Source organism: Suncus etruscus, chromosome 8, assembly GCF_024139225.1.
Source record: "Suncus etruscus isolate mSunEtr1 chromosome 8, mSunEtr1.pri.cur, whole genome shotgun sequence".
Taxonomy (NCBI): domain Eukaryota; kingdom Metazoa; phylum Chordata; class Mammalia; order Eulipotyphla; family Soricidae; genus Suncus; species Suncus etruscus.
The window spans coordinates 88,077,821-88,104,933 of record NC_064855.1 but is presented as its reverse complement, the minus strand read 5'-3'; the positions used below and the strand labels follow the sequence as shown (position 1 = coordinate 88,104,933).

The 27,113-nt window shown below is 31.2% G+C and overlaps 1 protein-coding gene across 1 annotated transcript in view; it reads left to right on the top strand.

The window, feature by feature from the left end:
- Nucleotides 1-27,113, top strand: part of DACH1 (dachshund family transcription factor 1) — a 442,442-nt gene that overhangs the window by 301,302 nt on the left and 114,027 nt on the right. Inside the window, exons 5-7 of the mRNA XM_049779033.1 lie at nt 259-434; nt 18,587-18,719; nt 21,777-21,911. Of these exons, the coding sequence (XP_049634990.1) occupies nt 259-434; nt 18,587-18,719; nt 21,777-21,911 (444 nt within the window). The remainder of the gene's footprint in view (nt 1-258; nt 435-18,586; nt 18,720-21,776; nt 21,912-27,113) is intronic.

The window sequence follows — 27,113 nt, the reverse complement described above, 5'->3', positions numbered from 1 at the left end:
TTGACCGTTTGTATTATACACTTAAAGAATAGTCATAGCTTAAAAAAAATAACATCAAACAAATTTGATTTTAGCCTAATTTCCCTGAGGGGTGAGTAGGTTTTGATGTCTATTTGAGAGGAGATAAAACTTTGACTGTCACTGTTAAGACATTTTTGAATGCTTTAATTTTAATGATTTAGGTAATCATCTTACTATTAGGATATAACATGGTGTGTAGTTTTGTTTGAACTGAGAAATATTCATAATTTTTTGTAGGACTGGAACTTCCTTTTATGATGATGCCCCACCCTCTAATTCCTGTCAGCCTACCTCCAGCATCTGTCACCATGGCAATGAGCCAGATGAACCATCTCAGCACGATTGCAAATATGGCGGCAGCAGCACAAGTGCAGAGTCCCCCATCCAGAGTTGAAACATCTGTTATTAAGGTAGTTGCTTTCTCACACAACTGTTTTCTTCAAAAAGGAATTTAGTCCATCATAATCTCAGTGTGTTTTTCTTATTGCACAAGTCATTCTAATTCCCGAAGTAAAGAAATATGAAGTAAGAAAATTACACACAGCTATTTTATCCAAAAATAGAACATTATGGCAAGATAGGCTAATTTTAAGTTCTTTATATTATTTTTTTTTAGGAAAATAGAGAGTGAAATTGTGGTTCTCCCTCCTTTTATAACACTTGTGAGTGCAACTAGGTTTTTATTACTCTAGTTCATACCTAGAAATTTAATAATTAATATGAATAAAAAAACTGAATGAAGTAATTAAATTGATTTCTTTCCAAAATACTCCATAAATTTGGATCTAAAGAAAATATAAAGGTTAAAATATTGGCCTTGCATGTGAATTTTCTTGTTTCAAATTTATGCAGCATATATGTTCCATAACCACTGCCAGGGGTCAACCTAGCACTATCTAGAAAAAGAAAGAGTTTTGATTACCAATACATGTGGCCCAATCTCATTGACCCACAAAAAATGAGTAATATTAAATTTTGAAATAAAATATTAGTTTACAGAAACCACATATCTAGGTATATTAATCTCTGTGTGCATGGGATTATGTTCATATATTTTAATATGTATAGGTATAAATATATTTATGTACTTATAAACTTGTACTATTTTCCATCATTTTTTACTTATAATGTTTTAATCAAATAGTTAAATCTATTTTCAAAATTGATTAACATTTGACTAATAGAAAAAGCCTTAGCTGCATGAATTATACATGACATGATTATAACCTTGGTTTTGTAATATTTAATATTTGAATATAGGGTAGAGGGCTTCTGAATCATATCTTTAAAAAATAATTTTCACCTCTTGACTTGCATTGCTGACAGAAATGCAAATACTGCAGAATTTTGGGATATGATTTTAGTTTATTACAAAGCAAATTATATTAGACTTATGATCATTTATTTATGTAAAACTTTGATTTACTCTAGGAAATTGAAAAGTTTTATCTCCCCCCAAAACTTGAACATAGATATACATAACTGTAAAAATTACAAGTAACCCAATTGTACTTGAGAGGGTGAGTGGGTTATACAAAAATATGTATTCACCTACTTTGACTTTGTTAATTGCTATTGTTAAATAAAACATGGGCACCTGGCAGTGATTCATTGTCCAATTCAAAAATTGGAAACATTAAATTGAAAAAGAAATTGAATTACAAAAAATTGAAGTAAGGGGCCAGAGCGATAGCAGAGTGGTAGGGCATTTGGCTTGCAAACAACTGGCCCAGGACGGACTGTGTGGTCCGATTCCCGGCATCCCACAAGATCCCCTGTTCCTGCCAGGAGTGATTTCTGAGCGCAGAGTCAGGAATAGCCCCTGAGCGCTGCTGGGTGTGACCCCAAAAAAACAGGGAAAAATTGAATTCAAAAATTTAAATATTTTCTATTGCTCATACAAATGAAATGTATACATTTTGATGGGTCATTTTAGGAGGTCAAGTTAGAGTACAAAGAGGGCTTTGGACAACTTGATGACTAAGTCATTAGTGTTTATTATTGTGGTACTTTTTTTTTTTTTTTTTTTTTTTGGTTTTTGGGTCACACCTGTCAGCACTTGGGGGTTACTCCTGGCTATACGTTCAGAAATCCCTCCTGGCAGGCTAGGGGGACCATATGGGATGCCAGAATTCGAACCACCGTCCTTCTGCATGCAAGGCAAACAAGCTAGCTCCATGCTATCTCTCCGGCCCCTATTGTAGTACTTTTATTTCCTAGATTAACGCTCAAATTCAAAATATAAAGCAGAGTTTTGGTGAGTCTCTTAGGTTGTTGGTTTTCCTGCCTTTTTTTTTTTTTAAGGAGAGACCTCTTTGTTTTTGGTTTTGGTTTTTGGGTCACACCTGGCAGCACGCAGGGTTTACTCCTGGCTCTATGCTCAGAAATCCCTCCTGGCAGGCTCGGGGGACCATATGGGATGCTGGGATTCGAACCACTGTCCATCTACATGCAAGGCTTACCTCCATACATCTCTCCAGCCCCAAGGAGAGACTGTTAATCAAGTTTGTTGGTAGTCTATCAAGATAGAAACAATTGACTATTCCACATTATTTTTTATTCAGTTTAATATTATTCTTAAGATAATTTTGAGCTCTTTGGTCAAAAAAAGTAGAAGCACAGGCAACATAGAATAGCTTAACTAAATATTTGATGCTATACATTGGAAAAAAACTCAGAGTTTAAAAATTAATATGCTGTGGGGCTAGAGAAATAATACAGTAGATAATCATTGACTTTCAGGTAGCTGACCCAGGTTCAATTTCTGACAAAATATATGGTCTACTGAGCAATTACAGTAGTGATTTTTGAGCACTGAGCCAACTGTAAATTCTGAGCACTTTTGGCTTTGCCCCAAAATAAGAAAAAGGAAAAATATGTTAATGAACTATCAAAAGTCATAATTGAAACTGAAAATGCTTCACATTGTTATCAAAAGTTTCACAGTCTATATAAGATAACTCTGCAGAACCTTTTAAAAATAAGTGGTTGGGCCAGAGAGATAGCACAGCCATGTTTGCTTTGCAAGCAGCCGACCCAGGACCTAAGGTGGTTGTTTCGAATCCCGTAGTCCCATATGATCCCCTGTGCCTGCCAGGAGCTATTTCTGAGCAGATAGCCAGGAGTAACCCCTGAGCACCACCGGGTATGGCCCCCCAAAAAACAAAATAAAAATAAATAAATAAAAATATGTGGTTGACAGAGAGCATAAAGTGAGGGAATTTTAAGGACAGTTACAAAATCTCTGCATGGCATGATATTTATGTGTATGTGCCTTCATATATTTTAAAATTAGAACCATAACTATTTGCATTAAATGTTGAATGAAATATTAATATTTTATTATAATAATGGCAATATAAAGTGAGTATAGAAACCTCTTTTGAAGTATTCTTTACAAATGGGGAAAAATCACAGTAGACCAACGCTACTAAAAATCTTTGCTTGAATATCTTTACAATAAACAATATATATGAAAATAGTCAAAATTATGATTTTTAACAATAATTCCTCTGAGAATTCAACTTTTGAATGCTTCATTTAGTATGAAAACAAAACCTTGAATTATTCCCATCATTTAATTGAGAATTGATTTAGGAGTTGTAATAAAAATTGCTATGTATTAGCTACACATGTGCTTATCCTCACATTCTAAATTTAATAAGAATGATGACGGAGAATTCTCTTCATAAAATTAATTGTATAATTTTTACTTTCATGCTAAATAGTTTATTATTTATATAAGATTTATAAGCAAAGTAAAATTACAATAGAATAATTTAATTTAGCAATTGGAAATAATAATGGATGGCAAGTTGTATTTCATTTTGTATATGCACCATAGTTTGTTTATCCATTTACTGTCCTCAACTAAATCATGCATCATGAAAATATTTAAAATTAATTTTAATAACAAATTGGTGGTTTTAGGCAAGAAGAGAGATACAAGTTATATTTTTAAAAAGTTAATTTTAGTTGTCTATCAAAATGAAGTACATCTGATCACTGTGGTACATTTGGAAGGACTTAGTTTGCATACGATGATTTTTTTTTCATTGAAACAGAATTTTTAAGTAGCTCAAACTTTATATTTACAGATAGAGATTGAAGAAAGCATACTTTTTAAGAACTACATTAACATTTACATTAGTTGCATGTTTTGCTTTATGAAACATGCTGTGAAACTAAGAGTTCAAAATTTTGCCAAATTATTGTTTTTAGATCATTCTTATAAATGTCCAAAATTGATACACTGGGTCATATAGTATTTTTGTTTTTGGCTTCTTAAAGAATAACAACACCATTTTAAATAGATACTGTACCAATTTTCATTTTTACTGGAACAAATTACAACTATCTAATTGCCTATCTATAAATGACTAGACAGATGCTTGTGGTATATATAATAAATGAAATACAAATCTGCCAGTAAAAAATGATGGAATTGTTCTTGAGGAGATAAAATAGATAAATCTATATGTAATTAAGCTAAATGATATCAGTGTGTAAGTGAAAGAGGATAATCCAATACTTTCATTCATATGTGAAATATGAATGTCTAAATAAAATACAGGGTAGAAAACTATAAAACTAGATTCTAGACACAGTGACAGTAATGCCTATCATAAGAGTGAATGAAGAATGCAGAGATGAATTGTTCTGATAGTGAGTGACTCAAATAAATGATGAGAGGAGAGAGGTAGTACGGATAGTAAGGCACCTGACTTGTTGGTGTCTGACCCCTGTTTTATTCTTAACATCAAATATGGTTTCAGGAACATCACCAGGAGTGATCCCTCAATATGGAACCCAGATTAAGCTTTGAGCACTGCACATGTGTTGCAAAAACAAACAAAAAACAAATCAATTTCATTGTAGGTACACAGATTATTACAGATATAGGAAGTGAGAAGCTATACCTGTTGTATCCTTTAATGTTGTTACATCAAACATAAACACTTTAGGTTCATATCCATCCTGCGGGTTGTTTATATCTCCACCTGAGAAATATCTCTTGGATGACTTTCCATGGAGAAGCTCATGTTCCTTTTTTAACATAAAAGTCTCTGTCTCCCACTTCATAATCCTTGACATTAAAATTTATAATTCAAATTATATAATAAGATAATAAGTTTTAATTTTTGGTACTTTAAGACATCCAAAAGACTTGGGGCTGGAGCAGTGGTGCAGGGCATAAGGCATCTGCCTTGTGTGAGCTGCCTAGGATGGACCGTGGTTTGATACCCTGGTGTCCCATATGGTCCCCCAAGCCAGGAGCAATTTCTGAGCACACAGCCAGGAATAATTCCCTGAGCATTACTGGGCTGAAAAAACAAAAACAAAACAAAACAAAACAAAAAACAATATCCAAAAGACCTCTTAAAGTAATCAAAGATGCAGAATAAGCATAAGGAATTATGTTTGATAAAAACCCAAATATTAGAGAAAATAAATTGATATATGTATACTTATTTATTTTATATGGCTGTCTAGCATAAATAGTTTTTTTACATAATATAATTAAATGTTCTCATTAATTTTAATTTGAGGAAATTTTTTATATTCTTCCATGCAATTGCTTACTCTAACTTCACCTTAATGTGTATGGGACTCAACTGGCTGTTTAGAATTGTGTCTGGTGTATTTATTTACTTGAAAATTTCTAAATATGAAGACAAATTAAAATAAAACATTAAAATTAACATTAATCTACCTTCAGTTAAATATATGATACTAAAACAAGGAGAAATTAGGCTATAAATAGGAAATAATTTTATCAAATCATCTATATGCTGGGTTGCAAATCAAAATTCATATTCATCCTCTTAATGTGAGTAGCAGTATAAATTTGTAAGACAATGCAAACTATAACTCTGAGCTGAAATTTTACATATGAGTTTTACTGACCTGTTTTTAAGAAGATATGCCAAAGATTTTCTTCTCTTTTATCAAAATGTATATCTCTACAAACTGAAGAGCTGGATTAACAAACTATAGTCCTTAAGTAAAATCCATTCTCTTGAAAACTTTTACATTGATCATGCATTGAAACATTGTTTTTCTTTTTTAATGAATAAATTTTTTTAATAATACATAAAAATAAAACATAAAACTTTTAATGTATAATTTTAATTATACATGAAAATAAGAATCTTATTTTACTCATAATGTTTTTATTTTTATAGATTCTTCAATGTAGTTAATGTTTCAGCTATTTTAGGCAGCATGAAGAAAATGTTAACTAGCTGTAACTTAATCCTATATGAACCCTAGGCTGAGGATAATTGAAGCATCTCAGAGTAATGTCAAACTGCTATAGCCTAGAATTTAGAATAAGAAGAATAACTGGAATAAAATGTTGAAAAGAAAATAGTACTATGAAATAAAGAAATTTCCCAATTGTTTATTTTCTGGGTAATTTAAAATAATTTAAAAATATTACATTGATATGCAACAGAGGATTATCTAGAAAATTCTATTTTAACATTGTAGTAGCTGAGCAGAATCTTATGTGTTATATAATCTAGCTTTCTTGATAGTTGACTGATAATTTGTATATTCCATTCACTCAGTTATATCCATTTAAACTTTTGGGAAAGCCTGGTTTCAACAAGTATTATGTGATGGCATTATTTATTAAGCAAATTAAAGTTTTGATGTTTAATAGCTTTACCAATATATTAATATATTTCCTGGAAAATATTTATTTTTTGTACTGTAATCAAATCTCCACAATTTTTGTGATCACCCCACATACCATATCTCTGACCTCAGCATTAAGAATCTGATGCAGGTAGGGTAGTCATATAGGATTAATAAGCCATGCTAGTCAGGAAAGAATTAAGGAGTCAGTTTGTTTCTTGCCTTGTGGTATTTCTGAGTGCACCAAGCCAAAACTGCTCTTTCTTAATTAAACTAGTCAAATTTAACCAGGAGAAAATTGAGAGAAAACAAAAGTACCTATCAATTTGGGCTTTTACAGATCCAAGGAAGAGATTTAAGGGAAAAAATAAAATGGGGAAATGCTTTTGTTTTGAATTCAAATATAGGTGTCATCTTATAATTCCACCCTTTTTGTTCAAGACAAAACAAAAAAAATGAGGAAGACTATCAAAGGTTTGTTCTACTGTTTTTGCCAAAGGCTGTAACCCAGATCAAAACATATAAAAGTGGTAGTTAATTTGCAAAATCACAGTAAAAGTTGGCTGTAAAATTGTCAAAGGTTAGATTTTATACATCATTTTCAAAACAGTCAGATTTTTCCATATCTTTGTCTTATGCATATCACATTTTTTCAACATATTCTCTCTCTCTCTCTCTTTTTTTTTTTTGGCCACACCCCATGACACTCAGAGGTTACTCATGGCTGTGTGCTCAGAAACTGCTCCTGGCTTGGTGGACCAGGGGATTGAACCACAGTCTGTCCTAGGCTAGAGTGTGCATGGCAGATGCCTTACTGCTTGTGCCACCACTCTGGCCACAGTGTTCTCAAACATAAACATAAACAAAATCTTTCAGCAGATACACTTTCTTTAAAATTTATTAAAAATTCTTGCACAAAGCACTGTATAATGAGTGTAGATCATTTATGTTTCTTTGTCATAAACATTTCCAAAATTAAAATACATAAGAACATGTCTATAGCTATAGATATACAATTTGAATAAAAGTTTGATAAAAACAGTCTTAGAGTGAGCACGGTAATAAGTGCCAATAATATCCAAGTTTCTTTTCCATTGACTTTGTGGACAAAGACATAGAACATTTTTGCAGACATAATTTGAAAGTAAGTTGCTAGTTAATATACACAATCAAGCATCACAGCAGTTGGAAAACATTCCAAATTGGATAGCTGAGAACCATTAAAAATCTAACAACATATGCATTTCCCTAGAACTATGAAAACTAACATTAAACCACTAAGACTGTATATATAATTCTGTTTTTACTGGGCCATAGAACAAAACAGTGACTATCAAAATCTATAAAGGTAGACACCCAGTTTAACCAGTAATATAAGGACCGATGCAAATAGGGTCGAGATTAACCTAGAAGAAAGTTGGAGGAAGTTTTGAAAGCAGTTGTTTCTCAGTTGGCCTTTGGCTGAGCTTGGATCCTCCATCTTCCCTTCCATCTTCTCCTTCTGTAGTTGGCTGCTGCGGTCTTCTGGGATGAAAAGGCCTTTGGTTCATGTACTGGAATCTGGATGGGGGGATGCTTATCTACTTGATATTGAACCCACTCAGAAAAGAATCATGAATCAGTTTTCTTGCCTCCTGCTATCTCTCTGAGTGTGCCAAGCTCAACTGCTCTTTGTTTATTAAGCCAGTCTATTTCACCAGAAGCAGGAAGATTTAGCAAAAGAAAAATGTACCTATTTAGGTGGGCTTTTACATATCAAAGAAAGAGGTTTAAGGGTAAGGTTTAAGAGGTTTAAGGTGTAAGGGAAACTTAATAGCTGGTTAATAGCTGGGTGTCATTTTGCACTGTACATTACTAGAAAGGGTACTTTCCTCATTTCAAAAACTCTAATTTTCAGGGGCCAGATAGATGGCACAGCGGTAGAGCTTTTGCCTTGTATGTGGCCCACCCAGGACAGACCTGGCTTTGATTTCTAGCATCCTATATGGTCCCCTGAGCCTGCCATCAATTTCATAGCTTAAAACCAAGAGAAACCCCTGCGTGCCGCCAGGTGTGGTCCAAAAAACAACAACAACAACAACAACAAATGAAACCAAACAAAAACCTCAAATTTTTCTAATCATTCATAAAGTGTTTTGGTTACCATTTGCTTGTTTGGTTATCATTTATTTGTTTCAAGACCATCACCCCTCTTCACCATTCTCCTCTCCCTCATGTTTTAAATATGTAGCACTTTCAATACTTAAATATGCAGCCCTCAGTGAAAAAACCTGGAACTAACTTAAACTTTAGGAGTACAGTATAACTGTGAACAAAACCAATGTTTCTGTTTAGATATATGGTGATGCTTTATAAATTTCATGTGTTTTGACATAAATTTTAAGTGAACCTTTTCTCATTGCTTGTTTTACGAGTTACTCACATTCATTCTTGTTATTTTCCAGCACATTGATTTCTGTTATTTACATAAATTTGAGTACTAACTCTCTGAGTTATTATTAGAAATGTATGTCTGGCCATAAATACAACCATGTAAAATGTTGTATTACTTATATTTCTTATGTAATCAAGGAGAATAGAAGAAGAAATATATACCAAGAAATTAATTTCTCTTGCTATTTAAAATATCCCAATAGGCTAGAATATTAATAATTATTCCCTTTGGGGTAATTCATCAAATAACTTCAAGTTCTCTCAAAATAATCAATATTTTCACACTTTATATTTAATAAATTTGCAATAATATAAAATAAATTTAAAATGGGCTCTTGAATAAATAAAAATAATTTATGCAATATGAAAGGGGTGCATATTTAGTAATTTAAAAAGAAGATACTAGCAGCAATATGGGTTTCTGTTCAACCATTCCAGCTTTTGATCATATGACCTTAGTTAATTCATAAAACATCTTTATCATTTTTTCTTTCACAGTTCATTTATGATCAGAAATTATATAGTTTTGGTTTTTAGAAATCTTACAAGAGTATTTTTACATTGTTTGATTAAATATCTTTCTTCATATGTCAAATTATAAGTTTTAAAATAGAATATGCTAAATTTATTTTCTCTGCTGACCTAGTATGTATGTTTATGAAGCTCAGTGTTATGTGTACATGGGTGCATGTTTTTTCCTCTGCATGATAGAGGAAAGAAAAAAAAAAGGAAAAAAAATTTTTTTTACAGTAAAAGGAAAAATTTACAGTAGAGCTAATGCTGTCCATCCCATTGCTTAGGAAAAAAAAACATAAAAAAGATAATATTTGATTTACTAATGGATAAAACAGTCTTACAAAGTTTTAATTAAAGTTTTCATCACTCATATTTTACTTGAAAGCAGAATTTTCAAGTGTTTACGGGGCTGGAGTGACAGAAATCAGATAGATGGTTACCATGCAGGCTGCTATGATCCTCTGTACCAAATATTGTGTCTTGAGTATCAACAGGGAGAAACCCATATCTCAGTACACAGAACCAGGAGTAATTCTATGCACAGCTAGTTGTGATGCCAAAACAAATATATATAATTTATATTATATATATGATATTTATATTATATGATATTATATTATAGTATATTATTACATTATGTATCAATGTATAATATATAAGATACAATATAATATAGATTAATAATATATAATCATATATAATATATCATATTATATGCGATTTTATATAATATAATTGTAATATTATAAATTATATTATATAGTATGACATATAATATATAATACCTATATTTCATATATATTAGAAAGTAATAATTTACTAGGATTAAGTTTGAATGTTTAAAATTTATGAAAAAAAAAAACCTTTATGAAAACCAGGCCGAAGCAATAGTACAGCAGTAGGGCATTTGCCTTGCATGCTGCTAACCTGGGATTTTATCCCTGATATCCCTCCCATATGGTTTCCTGAGCCTGCAGGGAGCCATTTTCAGAATGCAGAGCCCGGAGTAACCCCTGAATATCACCATTTTAAGCTCACAGTTACTCTGAAATTATAGGACAGTTTTAATTCAGTTAAAGAACAAGTACAAGTTTAAATAATTGATAAACAAATGGGTGAGATCAAACATTTCTCTTCTTTTTCTTTACAAATTGTCCCTTAGGATAATCAAATAATTCATATGGGAAGTGTCTGCTCACAGAAAATCATTAACAATAAATTATGTACTTATAATATTACCAAATTGTAAACCCTAATGAAGTTATAAATCACCATGATCATCGATGTTGATTGGTATCAAAACAAGTGACCAAACAAACACATTCTTCTGCTAGAATCATGTTACAAATATCTAAAAGTTTCACCCCAACATCAAAAGTATCAAGAAAATAAATCTAACTATGCAGACAATTCAGACAGAGAAACGTAAAAAATGCAGATGAACAGTTTATGTTATTAATGATTCTGATGAGCATAAAAGTTGTTTCCATAGATTAAAAAGTTGGGCGGGAGAGATGCCACAGCAGTAGGGAGTTGCCTTACGTGCAGACTACCTGGGACAAACCCGGGTTTGACCAAGCATCCCATATGTCCCCGAGTCTACCAGGAGCAATTTCTGAGTGCAGGGCCAGGAGTAACTAACCCATGAGCACCACTGGTGTGCTCCCAAAAACACATACAAAAACAAAATAAAAGTAGACAATAAACATATATCACACAGAATGAATCATGCCAACCAATTACAATGCTTTTTTTAATGTTACATATTTGACATTCAATATTCTTTCTGTTTTTTGGTTGTATTAAAATAAAAAAAGAAGCCCTATAGTTTAATAGATAAACTATTCATTTTTTCCAACAGTATACTATTAATTCAAAGTCTATATGTTTTTATCAATGTGACTTTGGAACTTGATAGTACCTTCTAGTTATCTGCAAAGTTAAGAAGCTACTTGAGTTTTCATATGCTTAGAGAAAATATTGTATCCTTACAACAAAATACTTGAAAAGAAACTATGGAGAGGGATCAAGGAGATTATTCAGAAAAGCATTTCTTGTGTGTGGAAGGCCCTAAATTTAATCCCAGTAAAGTATAGACAGTCCAGTCAACCTGGACTATAGAATAATAACCTTTTTTATGTTTATACTCATGAACCACCAGTTTTACACTAAGTAGAATTTAATCCTTATTAATTTGGGGGAGACATTCCCACCTGTGTTTAGAACATTCTGCTAACTTCACACAGAAATCACTCTTGACAGGGCTTAGAGACCATGTAGGGGTGTCTACAAGGTAGAGTTTGAACTCTGGCTGGCTATATGAAAGGTTAGTGTTATTACAAATGAATATTTCCTTCAAATACTTCTTAAATAGCATAAATAAAAACAATTTTAGTCCTACTTTAGAAAATCAGTCCTGGAGTCTCTTAGAGATAGAGGCTGTCTGATTTTCTTTCATGTACCTCTATATTAATGTAATTTGACAATTATTTCAAAATTACTATTTTCAAATGGAGAATCTCAGTTCTATTATTTTACTTTCCCTCAGTATGTTTATAAACAGTAATTTTGGGGTAATATACATGTATATGATATGCAGGGGAAATTATTCTTACCAGTTTTACTTACCTATAAATGCAATTTATATAACTGCAGGTTATATATTTGACATTCAATATGTATTCTTTGAATGAATGAGAACCTAATCAACTTTTTTGTCTTAAAATTCAGGTATTCGGGTTATTTAGAGTGTTAACTAACTTAATTATTATGTAAAAAAGGTATATAAAGATAGCATTTAGTAACAAATATCTTCTTCCCACTTAACATATTCGTAAGGGAGTCTCTGATAAACAGATGACAATGAATATAATTAAAAGGAGAGCAACATAAATTAAAGCTAAATGAAACAATCCTTTAGAGAAAAGGATTGTGTTTATTTAGATGCACTGTAATAATATATTCCAAGTTGATAAAATATAAAGCATTTTGTAATGGAGATGAAGCTGAGATAATGCAATTTTTAAATGGTTGATTAATCATATGTGTATAATAGTCTGTTTTGTGCTTTTTAGTTAGAATTATAGAATACTTTGTATTGAATTCTAGTGCTCATTTTGAATTACCTAAAAACCAATACTTTTGTTCTACCCTGAGGCAGCTTTTCTTTTATTGTTATTGTTGCCATTAGTTTATTAGTATGGCCTTTTTTTTTCCTCTGTGAAAGAATATTCCTCTTAAATTTTCATTTGTTATTGTGGCTAGTTTTATAAAGATGGAACATTGCAAAAGATTGTACTTTATTGATTGGTGGCATTATGATGAGGGTCTATGAAGCAGTGTGTTGAAGTATTAAATTAAATATTCTTCCTCTTTGTCCTACTTCAGACCCATCTTGAGGTTAAAAGGTATTACACAATAAAATGATAAATCCAGTTTACATAGTTTCCCTATAGACATCGAACTGCTTCTTTTTTATTATGTCTGAATAAAACTCATTATCTATTTTGTTTCAGTAATAATTATGAGATTCTCTCCCAAGCAATTCTTTACTGTCTCCATTATTTTACATCTTATAACATACTCTGGAAAGGCAAGCATATAAATATGATAAAGGAATTAAGCTGTTGAAATAAATTAATTTATTGTGCAACAATGTATTCAAATCATCCTTGTTCAATGGATTTTACTTTAATGAAATTCTTCAAAGAACAATACATCATGTTCCAAAGATTGAAATTGTACATTAAATGAAATGACTGAATATGTTGTATCAATTTATAGAAAGTTTCAATAGAAAACTTAAGCTTTTAAATTATATAAATTTACATAAATTAAAATATTTTAAATGAGTTTCAAGTATTATCTTGTATGCTTTATTCGTAGAAAACTATAATTAAGCAAAAAATAAACTAAAGCAAAATTAAGTACTACAATTTTACTATATATTCTAGATATTAAATAGGCTTTCAAGATGTATTTTACATTAAGATCTTTGAACTCATATTGTTTTACCTTACTTTCCAATGCAGTTCTTTCAGTGTTTCATTAGATAAATAAGTGAGAAATTATGAATAAAAATAATTATCAAGAAAATATATAATGCATAATAAAATTATTTATAATGTGTTAAAATAAACTAATAAATTTGCATGTATTTTTATTTCTATTATATGAGAGAAGAAGGCTATACCAGCAGTGACCAGGGGACTACTCCTGGTTCAGTCTTGACAGAATCATGTAAGGTCAAAGATTGAACCTAGGCCTCTTGGTTGAATGGAAAATATTTAGCCTACTGAGCTATATTTTTTAACCTTATGCAAGGAAAGCACACTAACCACTCTATTATTGTGTATTATCATGCCAACTCAGTAGCGTTGTGTGACTGATATATTTCAGAAATAAGTGTTTTTTCATCTTTCTATTATCACCTCTCATAATTATTTCATTTGTTTTGTTTTATTTTGGGGGGACTATACCTGTTTTTACTCTGGGGCCATATAATCTGGGTATTAAACCTGGATTTGCTGTGCAAGGGAAGCATAAACTGCAGTTCTGTCTCGCTAGCCCACTAAGGAATCTATTCTGATAAGAACTCTACAAATATAAGATTATTTTAGAGAAATGGATTTCTTTTAAGATAGTACTATATCTTTGTTCAACCAAACATAAGATAGTAATAACATGATGATTTACATCTTTATTAAAAGAAATACGAAAATGTGGCTCAAAGACTTGATAAAAAGCTTTATCCCACTTTTAAAATGAACATTTTCAGCAATAAAACTAATAAATGATTCCCAGCTGTTTTAAATTTGTAATTAGAAAATAAGAACTGTTTGGTATCCAGATGTACACTTTTAATCATATATGTTTTGGTTACAGAAATTTAGGTCATTTGTTTTTAATGTCAACTGAATGGTTTATATGATATAAAAGTATAAAGTCTTTTATTTAGTTTGGAAAAATAATAGTACAAACATCTTCAATTTTATCAGAGATAAAATTTCAAAAATTTAATCTGTAAACTTTTCAAATGTATACATTTTTCTTCACAACTAAATATATAACTTGGGGGATATAAATGTATTTCTATTCCTCTTTCTTCACACTCCTCTTATTTTTCAACTATTCATTTGCTGTCTCTTAATAGCAATCCCAATTATCAATTATTTAAAAATATAGTCTGATGTCTTTATTTATGACAAAAGCAGACAAATTTTCTATTTTAGCAAAGCACATAATTCTTACCATCAGATAAAGGACTAAGGCTGTAGAGTAAAGCTGATAATGCATTCTTCCTATGGAAAATTTTTATTTTACCTTAGTAGAAACCAATTACACATTTAGATCATGAAATAGCTACATATGTTAAATAATTTGTCTCTACAATAAGATCCCAATATTCACTGCAACCTTTTTGTTTTGTTTTGTTTTGTTTTGGGGTCACACCTGGTAACACTCAGGTATTACTCCTAGCTATGCACTCAGAAATCGCTCCCAGCTTGGGGGACTATTTTGGAGGCCAGGGTTAGAATCCAGGTGCGCCCTGGGTCAGCCGCATGCAAGGCAAACACCCTACAGCTGTGCTACCACTCAGGCCCCTTCATTGCAACCTTTTTTCTTGCAAATAATTCCTCTTGAATTTTAGTTCCTTTACTTTAGTTTAGTTTTGTTTCCTGTGTCCTCCCCTACCGAGTGGTACTCAGATCTGTCTTCACCCACCTCTGTCTAATTTGGAAGTAACAATCTTGGGTCCCAGTGCAAAAACCCTGATATACTGCGCTACTTGGGTGTTCTGGATTATTGAGCCACTCTAGTAGTATAAGGAGGTTTCCATAGCATACTCTACATTTAGCAATTTCCCAGAAAACAACCCCAAGATTGGGATAGTTCCCTGAGTAAAACAACAAGGGTGTTAGAATATAAAAATATAGTAAAATATAATGTCCAGATACAACAGAGATGAGGGTTGGAAGAACTGGCTCTTGATGTGAAGCTCATCACAAAGAGTGGTGAGTTTAGAGAGATGACTAAACTATCATGACAATGTTAATGAGTGAGAGAAGTAGAATACCTGTCTTGAATACAGGTATAGAAGGAGAGAGATGGGGCATTGGTGGTTTGAAGGTTGCACTGGTGAAGGGAGGTGTTCTTTTTATGACTGAAACACGACTACAATCATATAAGTAATCATCATGCTTAAAGAAAAATTAAAATAAAAAGAAAAATATAGTAAAATAAATCAAGGAAATAATATACTAGATTACATTGCAAACTAAAAATGTGCCCAGGAAAGAATCAAATAAAACCCTGAAGCTTGGTCAGTCCTTGTGTGTGTATATTTTTCCATCAATATTCTGTGTCCAGCCCATCTGGATGAGGATGTAAAACCAATTGTATTGGATTCAGAACAGAAATAAGGTCTGTCCTATGTAAGACAGATATCTTGATTCCTTTAGTATGTCTCTGATCCTGGGTCTCAAAAATTTTAAGAAAATTTTTTTTATTTTGTGGATTATCTATGTATACATTTACACATATATAAGTAAATATATGCATATTTTTGTTAAAAGTAACTTAATTATTTGTATTAGTTTTAATTTTATTTTCTTGCTCTTCAAAATGTAGCTTCCACATATCTAATGAGATATTTATTGGACATATGTACAATTGAATAATTAAAAGAAAATGCAATGAATGTTCAATTATATATATTCACATTAAAATAATCTACAACCTTTCTTTCCTAGATATATTATAAATAATAATCACAAACTGAAATGCTTGAATTATAGGATATTAGGTTATTGAGTATTGTTCTTTAAATGAAGAAATAGGAAGTATGAAAACAAGGTGTCAACAGGACAATTTTCTGCTTAGATCCCAGGTAGATACCTTCCTTTTCTTTTCAGTTTTGAGGTAGTGACTAGCATATCCTTGAATTTCTTGCTTTCAGATGCATGAATTTGATCGCTGATTTCTTTCTTCATGTAGCAGTCTTTCCTCACAATATATTGTAAGAATTCCCTTTGTGTTGGAGTAAGAACAAACCTAAATACACTGTAATCCCAATCTAAAAACTTTATTTGTAAATGAACTTCCATTCATAGGTAACAAGAGTTAGAACTATCTTTTTTAGGAAAAAGAAATATTTTAATCCTTAATACTCAGTAAATCAGAATCCCTAGGATTTAGGTACATTTAAGACATTCTAGGTTTATGAAGTCATCCTTACTCTAATGGAATTTCTGAGGCCAAAATGAGCATTGCCTTCTTTATTACTTATAGTATAAGTACTCTATGTCTTTGTTTCTTTAATTATATTATATTATCCATTTGTATTTTAACCATTAGTCTCCTACAGGCCAATTATGCATTATATATTTTATTTTTCTTGTAAGTACTTAACTAACTTTTATTTTAAACCTGCATTTTTGCAACCCAATTTGGACTAATTTGTATACTATTTATTGTATAAATATAGAAATTTACTTTTATAATTTCAAAACTTTCTTATTATTTTTTAATTATTTTTTTCTTTGGTTTTTGGGCCACATCTGATAACGCTCAGGGGTTACTCTTGACTATGCGCTCAGAAATTGCTCCTGGCTTCAGGGACCAGATCAGACTCCATGGATCAAACCGAGGTCCGTCCTGAAATCAGCCGCTTACAAGACAAACTCCCTACTGCTTTGCTATCGCTCTGGCTCCTGTTTCTTATTATTTAAAAGGCAGTTTTAAGTTTTGTATGTGATGGTATTTTTTTTACTGTACACATACTTATTGATCATTGAAACTGTTAACGATTGAGCTACTTGCATATAAAAATAATCCAAAAATAAAACACTTGACCAGATTCATTCTTACCCTGGTACTACATTCAGTCTCCTGAGCACCACAATGAATGATCCTTGAAAACAAAGCCAGGAATAACTCCTAAATACAATCCAGGTATAATCCCCAATCTCAAAACGATCCAAAGAAAATAAATGATGCTCCTTTTTATTTGTTTGAATGTGTTTGTTTGTTTGTTCTGAGGTCATACCTGGCAATGCCCAGGTTCTTTATCTGTATTCAGTGATCACTTTTGGCAGCACTTTAGGGAACACAAAGGGAGTAGGGAATTGAGCTCAGTAGTTTCAAGTAATACAGAGCCTTATCTACTATACTATCTCTCTGGCCCATTGAGGTTCTTACTTCATAATCTGTATCTCTCTATAATACTTCATTGGAGATAGTTAGGGAACACATATTTAGACTAGTGGAGAAGGTTTATAGCTTACAAGAGAAGATATGGTTCGGGGCATTAGTGTTACTATAAAATCTTAGGAAACATGATACTGTTATTTTAACATGCAATTAATACATATTTGTTGCATTCTTTCCCTAACATATTTGTATGACTGAGTTGGAGTTAGGGGTAGTAGGTAGTCTGAAAATTATTAGAATCTAAGAAAATTATACCAATGTTAAATAATAATCAATTTCCATAATGTCTTAAAATGTGGCCATCCAAGTATATCCAGAGCAGTACCATGATAAAATAGCTGTTAACAAGTCCTCTGGTGTTATTATTATGGTCTGTCACATTGATAATTTGTGTGCTAAATGATCCTTAGACACTTTCAGAACAATAGAATGGATTTAAAAGGATTGTCTAGTATTGAAATCTACTTTATTCTATCAATTCATTGTTGTCTAATGAGTTATAAGCTGATTGTTTCTCTGACCTCCCTTTTTTGAGGAAAAAAAAGATTGACTATTACCATTAATACAGTGATGCTAACCTATAGAACAAGTTTTCTGATTCTTCTTTCTTTTTTTTACTAGAGCAATTTATTTGATTCTTCTTGATTTTGTTTTTGCATGAAATAAAAGGGATCCTCTTGATTAAGAAATAACATTCATTAATTGAAAGTTTGATATGCTTACCTCTTTTGTCTCTCGATCACTTTCTCCTGTGCTGTAGGAGCGTGTTCCAGACAGCCCGTCGCCTGCCCCCTCTCTGGAGGAGGGACGAAGGCCTGGCAGTCACCCATCATCACATCGCAGTAGCAGTGTGTCCAGCTCCCCAGCACGAACCGAGAGCTCTTCTGACAGAATCCGTAGGTCTCATACTTTTACTTGTCACCATTTTCAACTTTATTAGGTGCAGCTGGCTTTTCCAATCAAAATGCCCTCATTCCAAATAGATCTCAGATGCATCATGTTCTGAAGCTCTGTAGCAATAGCCATCTCTCAAAATTATGTTTCCCAGTTTGCAGTATCATGAGGTATGATGCTACATTAACAGACACTGATATAAACTCCATCTCTTTGATGCTCACATAAAGATTTCAGCTATGAAACAGAGAAAGCAAGTAACCTTCTAGATTAGTTCCTGAAGCAAGCACCCCCAACTCTCTAATATCCATTGTCTTTTAGTTATTGTCTCTTCAACTGAATTGTTTCAATGCTAGTCCTGCCATTATTAAAGTTCATTAATTAAAATACTATCCTTACATTGAAGATAGGTGGAGAGATAGCATTCTAAAAAAGTCGCTTTAACCAATCTTTTCATAACCAATCTTCTGATCAATATTAATTGAAGGACTGAAAGAGTGTTAAATTTCAGGATTTTTGACTGGTAATAGTTAACAACATATAGTACTATTAAACTATAAAAGGTTTAATCTCTAATTTCCATCATTATATTTTCAAATATTTAATTTTGGTGCTTTGCCAAGAAAGAAAATAGACAATTATATTGCCATTCAATTTCCTGTTTATTTTCTGTAGATTCTTAAATATAACATTTTTATAATAAAAAGAACATTAAGAGTAATGTCCTATCTGATAAAAAATTTTTGATTTGGGCTTGAGTGGTAGCACAGTGGTAGGTTCAATCCCTGCCATCCCATTTGGTCTCCCAAACCAGGAGTGATTTCTGAGTGCAGAGCCAGGAGTAGCCTCTGAGCACTGGCGATTGTGGCCCCCAAAAAGAAGTATTTGGATTTTTGATTTTGAGGACACATTTATAATAGAAAAAGTATTTTCTAGAAAGTATTTTTACAAATTATAAAGTCATGTTTATGTAAGGCATAAGTGCTTAATATGGAAAGTAATGGGGTAACTCGCATAACTTAGATTGATTATATGTAATAGGTTAACTTAAATTACAAATTATTTAAAATTATATATATGAACAGACTTACAAAAATATTCTATTCTTTCATGTAACAGATATATCAATTGATAAATAGCTCCAAGTCTATATTTCCTATCTATAATAAAAGAGAATCCCAAATTTCATCTTATTTTTAGTAATACTTTGTCTTTTTTTGGTACTGTACTAAAATTAGAAACAAAAGTTTTATTAAAATACTGATTTTCTGTCCAATATATTAAGCATATTATTTGAAATTAACTATTCAAAAAGAAGAAGAAAAACTTTTCTCATAACAAATAAATGGCAGCAAAATACAAATTGTATTATATTTTACTTTTCTTTTCTTTTTTTTTTTTTTTTTTTTTTTGTTTTTGGTTTTTGGGCCACACCTGGTGGTGCTCAGGGGTTACTCCTGGCTGTCTGCTCAGAAATAGCTCCTGGCAGGCACGGGGGACCATATGGGACACCGGGATTCGAACCAACCACCTTTGGCCCTGAATCGGCTGCTTGCAAGGCAAACACCACTGTGCTCTCTCTCTGGGCCCCTATTTTACTTTTATTTTCATTGATGAAGTCAATAGTTGTATTCTCTTTTCTTTTGATAGCCACAAAGGAGAAAGTTTTACATGGTTATGTAATAATTATCCAAAGTAAATTATATGTTCTCACACATGTACATATCGTTTATGTTCTGTGCATCTAATGTAGTATACACATATGCATGATTATCTTTTCTATGTTAATTTAAATAATTTTATACTAGCATATTCAGAAAAATTATTTTGTGTTCATCATTCAAATTACACAAATTTTGTGGTGCTTTCAAAACATTATAACATGACTTTTTACCCTTATCATATAAATCATATAAAGATATTATCCTTATCATATAAATATATATAGTAGCATAAATATTTTATTTTTTACTTTTTAAAAGAAGGAATTTCTCTTAGTTACTTTCAGAGTATAAGAAAATTATATATTCTAATTATTTTAGTATTATTTTATAAAAATGCCTTATGCAAATTTTAATTACTTTCTCACTACTACTTTTCCTTTCTTTGTTCTCTGCTCACACTTTTAATAGAATGATTTTGTTTTCTTTCTTGTTCTAAAATCCAACTGATACCATGCTTTGATGGTCTTATACCTCTGGTCATTTTTTATTTAGAAGAGTTTGGCAGTCTTTGTCTTTTAATACCTTGACAGTTTGGGAGATTCCTGACCATTTATTTTACAGTGTTTCTCAGATTACAGGACTCCTTTTCTTCATCAACTTTCTGATGTGACTTTATGTCCAGGAACATATACTAGCAAGCCCTGTACACCTTTCAAAATAAATTCATTGGTTACTTTTGAAAAATTTATAAAAAAAATTATCCAATCATCTACATTATCATTTAGACAGGAGCAAAATCAGTAGTTTAATAAAACAAGTTGCATGTTTTAGTCATTTGCCCAGTTTATGAGTCTTGATCTGATACTTTTATTTTCATATTCTAATGTATTTTATGGGTGTACTTTGGTACCTATGAAACTTGGTTTTGTCATTCAAAATTAAATATCACTGAAACACTTATTTGAATAGCTATACTTGTTTCAAACTCTTTGTCTCCTAATGCTGAAATAATTTAGTAAGTTCTAAATAAATAGTGCATAGCAATGCTAACATTGTGGTTCTAATAACAAGAAGCATTTTATCTAGAAAGAGAATGTGTAAAATTAGATAAAATTTTTAATTCTTTCTAGGTAGTGATTTAAGTGGTATAGCCTTTCAAAATTGTTTCAACTAATTGAAAAAGTACAGTATAACTCATGTGAAATTAAAACAAAGTTATATTATTTCAAAAGAGTAATCCACAGTATTTTTATTGTTATGACTTCTATAGCATTTCTAGAAATAACTGATAATTTTAAGCTAGAGAAATATATTCTTTTTAGTTTTGGAGCCAAAATGCATGATTTAAGACTATTTTGAATTATGCTTGTTTTGTGTTTGTTTTGGGTTTGACAGCTGTCCATCAGAATGGGTTGTCCATGAACCAGATGCTGATGGGCTTGTCACCAAACATACTTCCTGGTCCAAAAGAAGGAGACTTGGCTGGTCATGACATGGGGCACGAGTCTAAAAGGATGCATATTGAGAAAGGTAATATAAAATCGTGGGACGTTATTTCTCCTGCTATACACATATACTAGGTTTTAATCACAAAATTATTTACAATTTTACAGCAATGTAGAATGTCATATAAACACTTAAAAGTATACACAATATAAGTTAAAACTAGAACTTTATAACAAAAAAGAAAAAATATAAATAAAAACTTGATTTATTTTCTCATTTAACAAATAGTGGTAATTTAACTCTCGATACTGTGTTAAAAGAAAAAAATTTAACTGTTACCTCTGAGCATTTGACATTCTGCTCATTTTTTTGTCTTATGTGTTTAGAGTCAACAATCATTTAGGCTGGGACTTATGTACAGTGACAACATACACATTCTTGTGGTAATTAGTGTATTTTACTTATTTGGGGGATTGGTCTACACATGATTGTCCTCAGTGAATTCTCTGACTGAACTCTGAAGTCACTTATGATGATGTCCAGGTACTGTAAGCAATGATCATTATTGAACCAGTTTTATTTCACTGCATCCAAGATGATGACCTTAACCTTTATATTATCACTCTGACCTCATATCTATTTTTTAGATCAAAATGCACAGTCATGGACAACTCAGGAAATAAAATTAACTCTTCAACACCGTGGAATTAAATGATTTAAAGTCATTTGTAACAATTAACAAATCCAAAGAATGCATAATTTCCTATTTACATTTCATATTTAATGACTTACTATTTTTACTGAAATAATTTTAATTCATATCATCTATCATAATGTGATTTGAAGAGAAAGGAATTTATTAATTTTGCTGAAAAAGTATGTTAGGAATTGGAAATTTTACATTCTGATGGTAAAATTTTAGCAATGACCACAAGAATCTCCACATTGTTTTTATTTATTATTTTCCATGTTTATTAACAAGATAGGGTAATATTACACAATTTTGTATGAGTACTAAATTAAAGGCTTGTTGAATATATGATTTCTTTAGAAAACAATTATACAAAGGTACAAATAGTCATCAAAATAAAAATCAGTAAACTGGAAATTTGAATAAACTAAAAGAATAAGTAAAAGAAAATTATATTTGTTTTTCCTGAAAACATTTATTCACAAGTAGTGAAAATTCATTATAATACTTAATTTCCCTTTGAAGTCTTTTGGGAGATAGAGTACAATATATCTAGAAATTAAATTATCTACCTTATATAATGACAATGAGAACATTACCATCTTTTCTAGATGCTAACATGTCAAAACCTCAGCATAAATTAATAACCTGTGAGAAGTTATGTCTATTTATTTAATTTTATATCAAATTTTATTACAAACTATGTTGTACTGGTCAACTATTTATGGATCAGTTCATCCTTTAATATATAATTCTTGTTTTCCATGTGTGTTTATTTAATAGTTAATTAAAATGATGTCTATTATGTTTTCTGAATGTTCTTATATATATCTTTCATTTATAATCAAGAACTTAATGTGGACATGTGAAAACTAGCAATTATCAAAAATGATATTCATATAATATTTAATTTTAAATATTCTTATAAAACATATTAATCATGAATTAAGTAGCTTTTTCAAGATTTTTGGACTAGTAAAATTGTCTATAAAAGATTTCATTAACCCCTTCTACAATGGTCCCATGTTATAACATAGATAATATCCTTTAATATTAGGGTTCTATTATTATTATACTTATATGTCCATCATGCATGCAAAAATTATAAATGTAAGTTTTAATCATATAACTTCTAGAAAATATTGAGTGAAAAAATTAATCGTTTTTGTTAATTTTCAAGAAAACCCTAGTGAAAATCTGGGGTTGAGAATATCACAAATGCTTAACCAATCTTTATAGAATTTTTCTTTGTCGGGATGGAAAGCCTTCTTGGATTCTTACCAAGGTGAGTTAGTAGTTCAGTGCATAGTCCCCACAATACAGAACTATTCATATTCTATGTTCTGAGGATTACTTGCACTGCACCATTAGTTCCCGTGTTCACAATAGACACATCTGAATATACCTGGGATTGTCAATGGTTATCGGGGATGTTCAGGTTACACTCAGAGGAGCTCAAGGGAACATAAAAAATATAGGTTTGAATTGGAGTAAGAAGCATGTGATACAAATACCTTAGTATCTATGCTTTCTTTCTGTAATTTTTAATGGAAATTTTTATTTCATCTGATGCTGTAACTTAAGTTGACTTAAATTCTAAATTATAAATATTTGATTTCTTAATGAGTCATGAATTATATCTTCATATTATCAATCGATTTATTTGTTTCTCCCATCATTGTAATTTTGACACCATGACTCCTTTTACGAAGATAACACTAGATTACATCAGTTCTCTTTCTCTTGTGTCCCTACTTTATAAGTCTTTATTCGTGGTTTTATTTCTTCATTGATCTGCCTCCAGGTTTACACTGAACACTCCTTGAATCATTTATATGTTATATTTACTTTAAACAATCTATGAACTCATACTGATCAACACTTAATTAGTAGATTTCTAAAAACAGTAAGGACAAGTTTAAACAACTATGAAAATTCTTCTGTAAGAATGATAGGAAAGCAAAAGATGAAATTTCATAAAGAATAAAAAGTGTAATTGTATGAGCATTAGTTATCCAGATCACAAACACATAAACCTTAATACTAGCAATCATACTTTATAAAAAGTTTTAAAAATTGTCTTGTCAAAATCAAGACCTTTACCATACTCAGCATGCTTCAAAATTTAAATGTATATTATAAAAAGGAAATTAGTTTAATAGTAATATTCTGCCAGAATGTGAATCTACCACTGAATTTATCTTGTAATACTAAAGTTGTAATCAATGGTTGATTCTACTACAGTATGACTTTTGTTATCTATTGTTCATTCTCTGTCTTGTTTCTGTTTTTGAGGGATTTGGGAGGGGCTGTCACGCAGTGCTCAGAAAATACTGGTCATTCTATGTTCAAGAAACATTAGTTGTAGACATGAAGTACCAGTCATTTAGGGTTCCATGAATCCAACCCTTGTCAGTCATGTATAATGCAAGCACCATTCCAGATCAGGCCAACATTCATTCATTTTCTGTATGCACTCTATTTTATCTATTTTTACTGCATGCTAAATAATAAATATTCATAGAATTTATAGATTGATAGACTCTAATAAATTAAAAAGTGTTCGCTCATGACTATATTTATCACTTGTCTCAGAGTAGTTCTGTAACATTCTTATTGCACATATCTGTATTAAACACAGTACTTTGGTTATAATCATTTGCAGAGAAATTAATTATATGCTTGTATACCTTTAGACTTGATTTTCTCATATTTAATATGCTATCTAACACTTTAAATCATTTCAAAGATAATGAGTCTTAAGAAAACACCAATAATAAACATTGAAAGCAAAACTAATTTGTATGCTGAGAATCTGAGCATCCTAAAATTTTATTCAGTCAATACTTTTAAGCATTTTAAGGTTTTCTAAGTATGATAAATTTGACTATATTCAGTTTAGAGAAAATATTTCAATTTTTAGCTACAGGATCAGTGCTTTTGGACATTAGAATCTAGAAATTCTAACTGCTGAGAAATTACTTCTTACTTTTTAAAAATATAAAGAACTCTAGTCCTGATTTAAGACTCATAATAGAAATTGTTTAAAATATATTTTAAAAATAAACATGAAAAGTGAGTTGCTTGTGTCAAGATGTTGCCATAAAATAGTAACAATCACCTGTTAAGTGTAAGGAGAAATACTTTATTGATTCTGGAGATAGATAAATAGATTGATGTATAGGTCCTTGGTAGTCACTGGAAATATCAAATTAGTGAAAAAGTAAATGACTTGATTCTAAAATTAAAAGTTGGACCAGAGCTAGAGTATAGCCTTTAGGGCTCTTGCTTTCCATGTGGCTGCTCCAGGTGTGATCTATAGCATCCCATATGGTCCCCTAAATATTCCTAAAATGACTCTTTGAGCACAGAGCTATGTATAAGCCCTGAGAACCACCAGGTATGCTGTTCCAGAATTATTATTATTATTATTACTTATTGGAAAGCACTGAATTACCATTTTTGTGTAACTCAGAATCATTTGATTTCAAATAACAAAATTTATGTGCACAGTTTACCAAGAATATATTACTAAAATACTATGTAAATTAATTGTTTTCAGTATTTTTGACTTCAAAATTTTATCATGTTAATTTTTTAAATAATGGGGACAAGAGTGACAGAACAGTGGATAAGCCTCTTGCCTTACATGTGGCAGGTTCAGATTTGATCAGCGGTGTCCCATATATTTATTGACAGGAGGGATTCCTGAATGCAGAGCCAGATCTATCCTCTGAACATTACTGGATATACCCTAAAGACAAAACAACAGTTTTTATAATATAAAAACTTCAACTTTATTTTAGATAAGCCAATGTTCCTAAATTGGCTCAATAAGTATGCAGAATAAGTTGTGAGCTGTTAAACAAGATGTGTGAAATATTAGATATGGATGGAATACAATAATTCCAGATGTGAATAAGATACATTTGAATCCATTTTTCAAGATAATTCATTTCTGATGTGCAAAATTTCCCTCTTTGAAGCATTTCTATTACTTGCACAAAGAACTACTTGGGATATAATTTAGGGAAGAGGACTGCCATCAGGGTATAGGCCTCAGGCTTCTCTTAGCTATCTTTGGCTTGAGGAAATCATTATTCATTGTATGGGCACACAACTAAAAAGCTGTTTGGATCCTGTGGTGCTATTGATCAAATGGGCAACACCCAGCAATGCTGGATAGCCTCAGGTATTCAGCTGACAGTGGATACTTAAGACCCTGGAGTAAAGAGAAAATATTCAGATTAAGAACATGCAAAGCAGATTTCCCAGACCACTGTCTCTCTTGTACTCACTAAACCTTTCCTTAGAAACATATTTACAGTTTGGGCAATTATCACATAATTTAATTGAACATTATTAAAATAAAAAGTATTACTGCTAAAGATCCCAGTGGGTTTTACAGGATTATTTATAGGTAGATAAGATTTTTATATCAAAGTTGAGTCCTGAGGATAACTATCAAATAGTGGAATTGCCGGTTGATGGAAACTCTATTTTTACTTATCTGAGATATTTCATACTGCTTTCCAAAGAAGATAGTGCCACCAGCAGTGGATGAGAATTCTTTTATTGCCACATCTCCAAAAACA